The 14,382-nt window shown below is 40.1% G+C and overlaps 1 protein-coding gene across 2 annotated transcripts in view; it reads right to left on the bottom strand.

The window, feature by feature from the left end:
* Positions 1 to 10,918, bottom strand: part of LOC107586928 (hyaluronidase-2-like) — an 18,772-nt gene extending 7,854 nt beyond the window's left edge. The window contains exons 1-2 of one of the 2 annotated variants that reach the window (XM_016274491.1): positions 10,777 to 10,918; positions 4,786 to 5,773 (exon numbers count right to left, since the gene is read on the bottom strand). In XM_016274491.1, coding sequence (XP_016129977.1) covers positions 4,786 to 5,766 — 981 coding nt within the window. In that variant the 5' untranslated portion in view covers positions 5,767 to 5,773; positions 10,777 to 10,918. Of the gene's footprint in view, positions 1 to 4,785; positions 5,774 to 6,491; positions 6,728 to 10,776 lie in introns of those variants that run through there. The other variant, XM_016274490.1, reaches the window with a different exon arrangement.
* Between the last annotated feature and the right edge of the window lie 3,464 nt (positions 10,919 to 14,382).

Here is a 14,382-nt window from a genome sequence, read left to right as displayed (position 1 = left end):
TATTTTTTTTTTTTTAATTATAAATTACTTCTCAATTGACAACACTGATTAAGAAATAATCATATTTCCCATATTTAGTAGTGTCAGGTTCGGACTGAGTTGGCCTGGATATTGAGCTTTAACTGCTCTGCTTGTTAAGAACTGGGTTTGTTTCGAATGCGTGTTGGTAAACATCATCAGACACCTGTCCGGTAAACCTCAGGGTCTAACATGTCATCTGAGCTTTTGCTAGCATTGTGGTATTTGCTCTACAGAGCCAACGAGACTCAATGAGAAAACACAGATGAGTCTTTGTCTTCAGAAAGCTGAGAAGATTCTCCATGTGTGATTGCTATATTTAGGACAAGCCACAACATATATCAGTCTATTTATATTCTCTACACCTACATCCCGTTGGGAACATTGCTCAAGTCAACGCCAGGAAAAACACACCATGACACAGCAGTCCTGAAATACAAACACCTCAAGAACATCTGAACTTCCTTCAAACAGTCGCAGAAGCCAACAGACCATCACAAAGATCGGTTCAGCTGGACAAATGTAGTTCAAGTTTTGGGTTTTGCCTCTGCAGGACCTGCCTCTGGTATTTTTTGTGGATAAAGATCTGGGCTGGTGTCCAAAAGGTTGTACATTTGAATTCTGCAAAGACTGATCTCAGGTTACTCACCTCAGGAACCTACAAAAAGTGTCCCTTTAGATTAAAATGTCAACAAAATGAATATTAATAAATCGATGCATCGTGATTCGTGGATCGGTTCTGAGATTTTCGGAATGCATCGTGATTCTCTCTCGAATCGATTCTGAGCTTAGTTTTTAACAGCAGATGGCGCTCTAGGCTAGTTTTTAACCACACACTCAAATGTTCACGAAGAAGAGCTCTTGTGCATACGGCTGAGTAATGTAAGTGTTTAAATGTATTTGCACATCGGCTTTTATGCTCTTATGATGCGAGATTAATGTAAACACAGCCCACTGTGAACATCCTTGTAGTTCGCTTCAACCTTTTCGAATTTTATGAATGATTATTTTAGGTTCAAATGGTGCGTGTGTAAGGAACTGGAAGCAAGCAGAATACGGCTATTTCTAAAGCACGCAGTGTCATCTGCTGTTAAAAACTAAGCTCAGAATCAATTCAAGAGAGAATCGCAATGTCTTCGGAAAATCTCAGAATCGATGCAGAATCATTTCTCAATTCACGATGGATCGATTTATTGTCCCAGCCCTAGATTTTAGTAAGGCTACACTATATATCTGTATATCGGTTGGCCATATTGGTTATCGGCCAAAATTAGAAATGTTTTAATTAGATATTTAATTTTTAACCACTTTATATTTTAAAACATTTATAATTTAACACTGTAAAATGTAATCTCATAATTTAACACTGTATAATATAATCTTATAATTTTACACTGTAAAATGTAAATGCAAATCTCAAAATGAATATAATTTTTTCATACCGTACATTACGTTTTAATGTTGAACTTACTTGTAGAATATAATTGTGACGAGTGGGGCGGGGCCGAGAGCTGTGGGAACGGAGCGAGGCCGGTGGAGTAAGTGATAATGCACGACACCTGCGCCACTCTCTAGTCCCACGGAGGAGCTCTGGAAGGATAAAAGGAGGAGTGACGACAGTGAAGGACGAGAGAGGACCAGGCCTGGATTTATGTTGTTTTGGTTTTGTTTGTGTGTGGCAGTCGTCCATGAGGGGCAGTTGCGCTATTTTGTGTTTATTTTATTATTAAAGTTTTGTTTAAACGTTCACCGGTTCCCGCCTCCTTCTTCCTGAACTACGAACTGTTACATTGGTGCCGAAACCCGGGAGGAAGGAGGGACACGCTGCCAGAGATCCCTCGCCACGGTGGTGAATCCGCGGTGCTATCGAGCATGGCGGAGCAGTCTGCCGCCATGGAAGCTCGAGGCGGTGGGCTGGAGTGCGTTATCGGGGGGGCGGACGAACTCGCTGTCGTCCGCCTGGGTTGTGGAGGGACGGCTGCCGTCTGTGAGGGAGCGGAGGAGTCGCCGCCATTCGCCTGAGGCCGGAGCCTGCTGACATCCGCCATGATGGGGAGGAGCAGGGAACGGGGGACTCCTGCCGTCTGCCCCGAACCTGGAGGAGCCGGCACCGTCCACCGGGTGGCAGAGGAGTGTCGGGCCGTCCACCGAGGATTATCCAGTGCCGCCGCCAGGCATCCTCTCTCGTCTCTGTCTCTCCTCATCCTTCTGTCTCCTTTTCTCTCGCCTCGTCTGTCTGTCCTTACCCCCAGGTACGCTGCGGCTGCCGTGATCGGCTCCCTCGGAAGGGGGGGGGGGTGGGGTAGAGCGCAGTCTTGTGGGGACCCCCCGGCCTGTGGGGGGGGATGGGGGTAGGTGGCGCGGACGAACTCGCTGTCGTCCGCCTGGGTTGTGGAGGGACGGCTGCCGTCCGTGAGGGAGCGGAGGAGTTGCCGCCATTCGCCTGAGGCCGGAGCCTGCTGACATCCGCCATGATGGGGAGGAGCAGGGAACGGGGGACTCCTGCCGTCTGCCCCGAACCTGGAGGAGCCGGCACCGTCCACCGGGTGGCAGAGGAGTGTCGGGCCGTCCACCGAGGATTATCCAGTGCCGCCGCCAGGCATCCTCTCTCGTCTCTGTCTCTCCTCATCCTTCTGTCTCCTTTTCTCTCGCCTCGTCTGTCTGTCCTTACCCCCAGGTACGCTGCGGCCGCCGTGATCGGCTCCCCCGGAGGGAAGGGGGGGGGAGTAGAGCGCAGTCTCGGGAGTACCCCTGGCCTGCGAGGGGCGATGGGGGTATGTGACGAGAGGGGCGGGGCCGAGAGCCGTGGGAACGGAGCGAGGCCGGTGGAGTAAATGCTAATGCACGACACCTGCACCACTCACCAGTCTCGAGTCCCACGGAGGTGCTCCGGAAGGATAAAAGGAGGAGTGACGACAGTGCAAGATGAGAGCGGACCAGACCTGGATTTATGTTGTTTTGGTTTTGTTTGTGCGCGGCAGTCGTCCATGAGGGGCTGTTGCGCTATTTTGTGTTTATTTTATTATTAAAGTTTTGTTTAAACGTTCACCAGTTCCCGCCTCCTTCGAACTACGAACTGTTACAGTAATATTTTTTCAAATTAGTATTGTGTTTCATGCTTATTGTTTAATAATTTAATAACAAAGAAAAGGTACTAAAAGAGGCAAAGTATTTATTTTAAATGTTTTTTCTTTAATTACAACTAACCCTAAATTTTAAAAACCTTAAAAAAGATTTAATAAAGGGTCAATTTTTCTAATGGATTCAAAAATAAATAAGATGAATAAATAAGCTTCCCATTGATGTATGGTTTGTTAGGATAGGACAATATTTGGCTGAGATACAACTATTTGAAAATCTGGAATCGGAGTGTGCAAAAAAAAAAAAAAAAAAATATTGAAAAAATCGCCTTTAAAGTTTTCCAAATGAAGTCCTTAGCAATGCATATTACTAATCAAAAATTAAGTTTTGATATATTCACGGTAGGAAATTTACAAAATATCTTCATGGAACATGATCTTTACTTAATATCCTAATGATTTTTGGCATAAAAGAAAAATCGATAATTTTGGCCCAAACGGTGTATTGTTGGCTATTGCTACAAATATACCCGTGCTACTTATGACTGCTTTTGTGGTCCAGGGTCACATATGGTATATACATGTAACAAATATAAAATTTCTGGCAGATACTTATATTCTGGCAGATAATTATTTTCAAGTTATGGACCATAACCGAAAAATAACCAATAATTACAATTTCAAACTATTTTATCTGAAATAAAATAAATTAACTGAAAATTAAAATCCATTATTTTAAATATAGGCTTAATATAGGAAAGAGGTAGAAATCCCAAAGCTGATGGGGGCCCTTGACTAAGCTCTTGGCCGATCGAAGCGTCTCCAACATGAACTTGCGTGCAGATTGTGATTGTAACAATCAGGATCATGTAACAATCATGACGCCGACCTCATGCCCTCCTTGACCCGGTTCCGTACGAACTGGCGTCCAGCCAGTTGGTCCTTCAGCACTTTTGCCATGTATATGGAAGGATACAGAGCTGTACTCCACAGCCACTGCAGTTCGTTGTTCCTTTTCACCTCCAAGTCCGGACAGTGTCCCGTGTAGCTTTTATTTTTGTAATTGTGATTGTAACAATCAGGAAAGAGGTAGAAACCCCAAAGCTGATGGGGCCGTAAGCTCTTGGCCGATCGAAGCATCTCCAACATGAACTTGCGTGCAGAAAGCTCGAAATCTTGCTGGGCCACTTTGGCCACCTGATCTTGAGGCCAAGTTGGGTTTTTCTCAGCAACTAACCGTCGCGAACGATCGCGGTAAATGTCTTTAGTGCCCCAGTTATGTATCCAGTTACGTATCCAATACCACAAGTTTAGTCCTCACAATTATATAGCATAAAGGATAAAAATGGATATTCATTTGGAGATCTGCTAAATATTACATTCACCAGCATTATTAAATTAATAAATATTTTTTAAAAGATTAACTTTCAGTGAGCATCAGATAAAATAAAAGGTAATCTAAATGTAAAAATAGAGCAAATAACCATAAGAAACAATTAATATCACCCGATATCGATAAATTAAAAACAAAAACTCTAGTACTGCCCGATAACTAACATGTTACCAATATGTTGTGCACGACTACTTATAGTTCAGGTCAACTTTAACAAACAAGTGCCCATGTTTCCACTCTTTTTGAGGAAAATCAAACACTGCCACACCAAGTGTCATCTTACGAAAATCTCACCTCTGTCAGCAGCAGGAGTTCAGGAGGGTTGCCGTTAGAATTTGGAGGATTGTTTTGGTAAGTGGGACGCGTGTAGATAAACACAGGCCTGGCTGACCCGTTACCAACAGACGCCAACCTCATGCCCTCCTTGACCCGGTTCCGTACGAACTGGCGTCCAGCCAGTTGGTCCTTCAGCACTTTTGCCATGTATATGGAAGGATATAGAGCTGTACTCTCCATCCACAGCCACTGCAGTTCGTTGTTCCTTTTCACCTCCAAGTCCGGACAGTGTCCCGTGTAGCTTTTATTTTTGTAATTGTGATTGTAACAATCAGGAAAGAGGTAGAAACCCCAAAGCTGATGGGGCCGTAAGCTCTTGGCCGATCGAAGCGTCTCCAACATGAACTTGCGTGCAGAAAGCTCGAAATCTTGCTGGGCCACTTTGGCCACCTGATCTTGAGGCCAAGTTGGGTTTTTCTCAGCAACTAACCGTCGCGAACGATCGCGGTAAATGTCTTTAGTGCCCCAGTTACGTATCCAGAGGGGCCGCCACTCTTCCCAGTCGATCACAGCAAGACCTTTCACTGTCGGGTCCTTGATGTACTTCTTGAGCCCTTCCGGCATCCGTTCTTGGTGTTGCGTGAGACTGGCGACCTGCGGTAGGCCGCCGTTGACTGGAGTGCCGTCTGGCTCAAAATATGGGTACAAACCCAAACGGTCCTGATAGAAGATGGTGAGATTTTGCTTGGTGAAGCCCTCGTTTGGTGACGCCACTATTTGGAATTGATCCAACTGGAAGGTGACGTCATGTCGAGGTCTACAGTCTTCTGTAGGGGCGTTCCAGGCCAACAGCAACGGCTTGCCGGAATACAGCGGCCATCTAGTGTTTTTTAACTGCTGTGCTTTTAAACAGGTCCAAAAGAGCATCAAAAACAAGAGTCGCAGCCAGGAGACCCACTGAGGTCGGGTCGCCCCAAAGAGACCAGTGATGTTTCTCATTTCAGACCTAAGAATACAGCAAACCACTACAATTAATACAATTTCAAACTCCCTTTGAGTGTTCTAAAGCATGCTAAAACATTGTTTAATGTGCAGTTGGTTCATTTGGTACATTATACATATATTAGAACAAATACAATTATGAATTTTGCACAATTTCATGATAAAATTCACTGTATATTTAAAGAACACATTTCATGAGAACCGAACCTATGACCTTGGCTTTGTTAGAACCATGCTCTACCAGCTGACTTACAAGTTTAAAAGTAAAAAAGTTTGGAAGGAACTTTTGAGGGAAGGAAGGAAATATGACTATTAATACAAACAACCACTTGCATAATGACATCCTCTGCAAGCATTAAAATAGTCATTATTAATTCATTGTAACATTATCAACATACTTACACAAATAAACGAGAACATTTACATTCAGGCATTGACCAAACTTTTGTCAAATGCTTCTAAAATATTTTTTACAGTACATGTGATCGCTGGGAATCGAACCCATGCCCTTAGTATGATTAGAACGCAGTTCTGGCAAATAAGAACAAAAGAAAACAAACAATAAGCACTCATATTTTGAGCATTCCACAGAACTTTTAAACTTTGTTTCAAACATACGATTCAGGATCATCGTTCAGTGTTGTGCGTTACAAAAGCGCTTCCGCTTCACATTCTAGGAACAGTACACAAACTAACTGTAATCTGTTAGAGGAAACACAGACCTGTATAGATCAGACTGAACCCGTCCAGCACACCGGTCCGATCACTCATAAACTACCACGTAGCCTCCACCCACACATCCAGCGGATGCCAACACCTCATAACTATAAAGTCGCAATCGCTATTTCAAAACAATCTATTATCATTGTTTCCTCGTCTTTGAAACGCCCCGTTCGCGTTCAGTGAGTAGCGCTGGTGCCCAGCTGGCTCATCTGGATCAGAGACGGAGCATGTGAGGATTACGGCCCTCAGATTGATAAATGTAGTTGTGGATAGAGGGGTGCAAGTTGGTATATATGACGCAATCTGCTATTCTGTAACATTACATTTTGAGCCCACTCGATGTAACTAACACCATATAATATTACCGATCAAGTCTATATAAAGTGCTGAAGTCGTTACTTTGGGTGTACAAGCAGTAGTTCTCTTAAACATGCCCCCTGTCCCCCCTACATGGAGAGTTGGTTTAGTCCGAATTTCTCCGCTGGGGATGAAGAAGCGTTTCTACTGAACCGAGCTGAGAGACCTGCAGGAGTCCAGAGAGCCATTATACACATATCACATTTCATTCCGAAATCATTCGGAGAATGAAATTCTGTCTTTTCCTTCCTTTGCTCTCTTTATTATTTTCCACATTATGAGGGTAAAACTACATACAGCATGACTAAAGACCGACTAGCAAAAAGTACTGAGGTAGCCTAATATTACTGTTGTTTTTGAACACGGTACCATTATAGTAGCCTACTATGTTTTTTTAAAGACGTGTATCACGTTAATACCATGTTTCTGAACAGGAATCATGGTAATACCATGGTACTTTTTGAATTACATTATCATAAACTTAATTGATTTTATTAGACTACTCTGGAAAAGCTTAAATACAGCGAAGTCAGTTAGCTTTAAAAGTAACTACAAACATTTTAGAGCATCAGTACATTAAAACTGCTAAATAAGCCAAAAATCATCAACCATCTATACTGACTCACCTGAAACTGATGACATATTTGTGAATGAACCCAGACAATATCTCACCATCCTCTGCACGCAAACACATTTCACCACGAGTAACCGATTAACCCACTTGCTCTTTACGGTTGCTAATGTTTCAAGAACAAAAGCTCATTCAGCCTCAAACTATGAATCCCTATAGGACGCCTACAGAACATAAAGGCCTCCAGGAAAGACCTCGTTTCCATGTGTTACAGGGAAGATGGGGGTAATGACATGTCGCGGTCAGTGCTAAAGGAGTTCTGAGGTCTACATTAGTGGAAAAGTGAAAGGGGCGGACAGAAGGAAAACCACCCACAGCTGCAGGCCAAAGGGGTCACCTTTGATGTTGCCTTTGAAGGGCAGATGTCATGAAAACGTCACAGCTGGAATCAAGATAGTTTCGATACTTCATCTAGAACTGAAAATATGCTTTGGTGAGTAGTACGAGTGCATTTCTCCCTCAAATGACGAATGCGGTTTGAATGTTTGCTTCTGTCCGCAGCAGGAGGCAGACATTCCGGACGAGTCCCCGCTCCGGGCGGAATACCTCAATACTAAAACACATCTTGTACTAATAAAGGACTGTAAGAGCCAACACAGACCCTTACAGCCTCTTATAAACAGAGGACAGATCGTACAGCTGCAAGTGATTTTCACCACTAATGTCTAATTACGTGAGGTAAAAACATGAAAAAACTCTCCATCTGACTTTGACAGGTGTTTGTTCCTTAATGTTCAAATTCTTTCTCTCACATCTTCGGAAGTGTCACGGCCACTGTTTTTATCGTTAATTAAAACTAAAACTAAAAACATAACCATAAAAAAATCATTATTAAAACAAAATAAACATTACCTGAAATGAAATAAAACATTATTATTCACTAAGTTTAACTACAAAAATAACTAAAACTTAATAAAACATATTTAAAAGAAATCCAATAAAAAAAACTGACAAAACCACACAACAAAATTACTACAATTTTAACTAAAATAAAACCTGAAAATATAAAAATCAAATCAAATTCCAAATAATATCAAAAACGATAATAATATATCAATGTACAATGCCGTACCAGGTGCGCTACCGAGCAAGTTTACTATAAAAAACCCCACAGATATGGAATTTGTTATGCAGTGCACACATCAAAATGTTTAAGTTTTAAATTCATGCACTATGGTAAAAGTGTTGTGCGCTCATAACATAATAGTGTGCAAGGAACTGCACAAAGTCTTTATTTATCAATAATCTGGCCTGTAATCATAATTTGTGTGAAAGCGAAAAAAAAAAGTGAGTTATTGGTGTTTGACTGCCTCTAGTGTTGGTACTTTTTGAATTATATTATCATAAACTTAATTGATTTTATTAGACTACTCTGGAAAAGCTTAAATACAGCGGAGTCAGTTAGCTTTAAAAGTAACTACAAACATTTTAGAGCATCAGTACATTAAAACGGCTAAATAAGCCAAAAATCATCAACCATCTATGCTGACTCACCTGAAACTGATGACATTTGTGAATGAACCCAGACAATATCTCACCATCCTCTGCACGCAAACACATTTCACCACGAGTAACCGATTAACCCACTTGCTCTTTACGGTTGCTAATGTTTGCTAATGTTTCAAGAACAAAAGCTCATTCAGCCTCAAACTATGAATCCCTATAGGACGCCTACAGAACATAAAGGCCTCCAGGAAAGACCTCGTTTCCATGTGTTACAGGGAAGATGGGGGTAATGACATGTCGCGGTCAGTGCTAAAGGAGTTCTGAGGTCTACATTAGTGGAAAAGTGAAAGGGGCGGACAGAAGGAAAACCACCCACAGCTGCAGGCCAAAGGGGTCACCTTTGATGTTGCCTTTGAAGGGCAGATGTCATGAAAACGTCACAGCTGGAATCAAGATAGTTTCGATACTTCATCTAGAACTGAAAATATGCTTTGGTGAGTAGTACGAGTGCATTTCTCCCTCAAATGACGAATGCGGTTTGAATGTTTGCTTCTGTCCGCAGCAGGAGGCAGACATTCCGGACGAGTCCCCGCTCCGGGCGGAATACCTCAATACTAAAACACATCTTGTACTAATAAAGGACTGTAAGAGCCAACACAGACCCTTACAGCCTCTTATAAACAGAGGACAGATCGTACAGCTGCAAGTGATTTTCACCACTAATGTCTAATTACGTGAGGTAAAAACATGAAAAAACTCTCCATCTGACTTTGACAGGTGTTTGTTCCTTAATGTTCAAATTCTTTCTCTCACATCTTCGGAAGTGTCACGGCCACTGTTTTTATCGTTAATTAAAACTAAAAACAAAAAATGCGGAAAAAATATTTACGTCAATTAAAAGAAATTCAATGTTAAAAGAAATAAATATAATATTAAAAATTTATTTTTATTCAAGTTAGTTGAGAAAGCAAAATTTCACATTTTGCTTAGCTAAAATTACTAAAACTAAATTAAAAATGATTAACTAAATAATTGTTTTTAAATGAAACAAATTCAAATGACTAAAACACAAAATTACTAACTTTAAATACAATGAAAATGAAAAATCCAAAATATTAATAAATACTACAATAGTATATTACTAAAATAACTCTGGTCAGTTCACTCAAAAATTTAATTGGACAATATTTTCTATGGTATACAATGAAATTGAATAGACACTGGAGATGCTGAGGTCTAAAAACTACATAAAAAGTAGTCCATGCAACTGTGCACTATATTTCAAGTATTTTGAAGCCATGTGATAGCTTTAATGTCATTGACGTTAAACTTTGCGCAAAATGTTGGAAAAATACCCAAGCACATTCGGGATTTCGCAGCTATGGCGAGGGGAAAACATGAAAGTGACTTAAAAAAAAAAAATTCTCACGCAAAACTATCATATGTCCTCAAAAGACTTGTAATGTAAAGCATGAGCCATACAGACTATTTTTAGTCCTATAGTATTTTTTTTTTCGGACCTCGAAAACTCCAGTCCCCATTTCCTTTAATTGTAAGGAAAAGTGCAGCTTGGACAATCTACTGAACTTCTCCTTTTGCATTCAATGAAAAAAGACAATCATATTTGTTTGAAAAGACATCATGGTGATCAAAAACTTTTATATATTTGTACACATACCATGTTTTTTCCATATTGTCCATATTACTATGGTACACTGTATTTGTTATATTTTTAAATGTAGCTTAAAACGCAACATATATTAATATTTAACATATTTTTCTTCAGAAAACTTAACACTCAAATGAACACTTTCTTTCTTAAGCCACTTCAAATGAAAGTTTCTACTCACTGTGGTGAAAGTTTATCTCTCTCCCAGCAGACAGACGTCCTCAGTTGTCTCTATATGTAGATGTACACCTGCTTCAGCTCGTCTGTCACTGAATGCACAGCTGATTTAAGAGAGACCCACAGTTTTGATCTGGGAGAGACCACACCCCTGTACCTCCTACACATTCCTGCCCATCTCACCCACCCGTCACCAGCCCCGGGAGCTCGGCCAAACTTTTGAACTTACCGTGATTGAGTGGTTTAGTCTGATCTCAGATCAGCCCCTGCGGGAGACCCCATGCAGATCCCAGTTCTGGTTGCCAGGGTGATGTAGAAGACTCCCACCTCTGTGCAGAGCTTAAGGTATAATAAACTAATAAATCATTGCGAAAGTAATGAAACTAGAGATGGTGGCAGAGATAGAGGCAACGAGAATGTTCATTAAAAAAATTTATAGCTAAAGAAATGAATAGTACTTATAGTAGAACATGGCACTAGCAACACTTAAGGTCATGAATTTCATTCCCAGGGGATATAAATACTGATAAAATATGTATAAAATAATATATGTTTAATATTATTCGAATGTTAATGAACATTTATTATTAATATTACAATTTATATTTATTCATTCCAAATATTTATTGTCCTATTTTAGTATGGAGAAGAGCAGCCTGAACACTCGGCTAAATAACTCCTTTTCTGCTTCACAAAAGGAAAGGATATGTTTCAGTCAACTTAACTAAAATAAACCCAAGGCAAGTATGTGAACATAAACACTTCTAGATATTGTTTTGAGTGAGCAATATTATAGATAGGGGACTCGTATTTTAGCTGGCAACAGACTTAGAAACATGCAGATTTTCGCTTCAGAGGATGGTAATTGATGGACTGGATTACTTATAGATTATTGTGATGTTTTTATCAGCTGTTTGGACTCTCATTCTGACGGCACCCATTCACTGCAGAGGATCCATTGCTGAGCAAGTGATGTAAACCTAGATTTCTCCAAATCTGTTCTGATGAAGAAACAAACTCATCTACATCTTGGATAGCCTAAGAATGAGTAGATCTTCGGCAAATTTGAATTTCTGGGTGAACTACTCCTTTAAAGTCACACACACTTTCACTGACTTGTTTCCTGTGTCAGTGAACGGGATGAGTACACATATTTTCCCCTGTTCCTCTCCCGGGGCCCGTGACTCTGTTGGGCAGGACAGTCACTGTTCGGAAGGGAAGGAAGGTCACTGCCACCAGCAGGACATGGACGCCTGGCACAGCAAGAATCAGGCTGCTGTGCGTCAATGCCGGGAGAATGTTCATGGCACCCAAGGACACGTCATTGAAAAGGGCTGCATGAATTTTTCTAAACAATCCTATTATGAAAAAAAGAGGCATTTGGGGGATGTTTATTTTCTATGTTACAAACTTACCATAAAGAAAATTTATAGGCTTAAGGAACATTTACGGCACAACTGAGAGTTTGGAATATTCCGGCTTGCATGGCTAAATATTTGAGATACATGAACGCTGTTTCCTAATGAGTCTGAGGTTTCAACTATTGAGAATCATCTGAAAACGATTAAGTAGAGGACCAGTTCGCGTTGATGGATCAGCCCTGTGCACACTCTCAACAGCTGTGTTCCGAATGAAATACTAGAGTATTGCATTCTGCAAACAATTCAAAATAATATCTGAAACAATGTACAGCAGGGTTATTATACTTAACTAAACCATAAAAAAAATAACTTTTTAAATATATTTTATTTCAGATAGTTGACAAAGCAACATTTCTTGATGTGCTAATATAACTGAAATAAAATTAATGTAAACTACACTATATTGCCAAAAGTATTGTGACATCCCCTTCTAATGAACAGGTTTGACTACTTTAGTCATTTCCACGAGTACAAATCTTAACGTTTAAGCATATAATGATATGCTAGGGAACTGTGTGCTTCTAATTTTATAGCAGCCGTTTGGACAGGACCCTTTTCTATTCTAACTTGACAATGCCTCTGTGTATAAGGCAAAGTTCAGAAAGAAATGATTGATTCAGTCAGTGTGGAAGAACTTGACTGCTCTGCAGAAGTCAAGTCCTAATCCCAGCTGAACACCTCTGGGGCCTGTTTCATAAAACAAGTTTACCAAATAAGCTAGGTTTATTTCAGTTAGTCTGATTTATTGGCAGCTGATTTGGTTCAAAATAAGCCAGACTTACTGAAATAAGCCTGGCTTATTTGGTAAACTTGTTTTATGGAACAGGCCCCAGGTGTTACTTTAAATGCAGACCTTAAGCCTAAAACTCATCACCAAACACCAATGACTTGCCAAAAGTATTGGGGCATTGGGTATTGCTATAGACATTAAAAAAAATGACAAAAACCAAAATTACTAAAACTTCAACAAAAATTAAAATGAAAATGGAATATACAAATTACAACTAATTCAAACCATTAATAAAAACTATAATAGCATCTCAGTGATCCTGAAGTAACACTGGTGTGCGATATGTAATGGTAAACATTTCAAACATCCAGTTTTTAAAGGAATATATTATTATCATACTATATAAAGTATACTATACTAACTATTTTTCTAAATAGTATGCAATATTGCAAGCATAATTCAGCGAGAGATGTCTAGTAATCCAAATGAAATACTAGCATACTAGCGAATTCTGGCAAATTTCATACGTTTTCGTATGACTTGCTTATGCACCATTGCGGGTTGAGTTAATGGGTGCATCTTCATACTTGATTTTAATTACAAATTTTATATTTTCCTGTGAATCACATTGTACAAACTTGTATGAAATTCATAAAATACTTGCGTTTTTTCGTCAGAACCGGTTGGCATACTCCATGATGTTTTCACCTACCAGTAAAAGTGTAGTACTCACAGCTTCATTTAACACATTTGACCATGTTTCAATTCAATTATCTCCAAAATCTGCACAGAAAAGGGCAAAAACTGAAATTCTGTTTTAATTTCAAACATATTGTATAACATACAAGTGTTGTGCACTATAACATCAGTATGAAATTGAGTGCAAATTTAATCTGTAAGCCACTGGTAGATACTGTCTTCTAATGCTAAATGCAGCTGTGATGGATGGAAGCATCCATGTAATTCTGAGTCAATTCATACGTGGGAGTTTTGATTGCAGATTTGGGATATGAAGTAGTTTGAGTAACTCATATGATATAGATTATGCGGCTCCAGGCACAGCAGCTAAAAGCCATCACAGCTCATTTTTGGTGTCTCCAAGGAAATCACAGCTAATCTTCAGAAAACCAAGTGGGAATAAACGTCCCCAATTATGACTATGGGTGGGTCTGAGACCATGGTTCCTTAAAGATGGAATCACGGACATGGAATGTAGATTCGTTCAGCAGTGATAATCATTACAAAATCAATGTCATAAAAAAATTTGCATTTTTGGAAGAAAAATTTGCTAAAGAAAAATGCTAAAAAAGGTTATCTGCTTGCTCAAATGTTCTTAAGTAGTTATTACCACAACACTATGTGGTAACTTGTTCTGAGTGGTTGCTATGTGGCTGTTCTGGCCGGAGTCAGTAAATCCCACCCAAAGTCTCTATGATGGGAATTACTTACTCATTTTATC

Source organism: Sinocyclocheilus grahami, unplaced genomic scaffold (genome assembly GCF_001515645.1).
Source record: "Sinocyclocheilus grahami isolate Dianchi unplaced genomic scaffold, SAMN03320097.WGS_v1.1 scaffold87.1, whole genome shotgun sequence".
Taxonomy (NCBI): Eukaryota; Metazoa; Chordata; class Actinopteri; order Cypriniformes; family Cyprinidae; genus Sinocyclocheilus; species Sinocyclocheilus grahami.
Note: the sequence above shows the minus strand (reverse complement) of the source record. Positions and strands in the feature narration are given on the sequence as shown.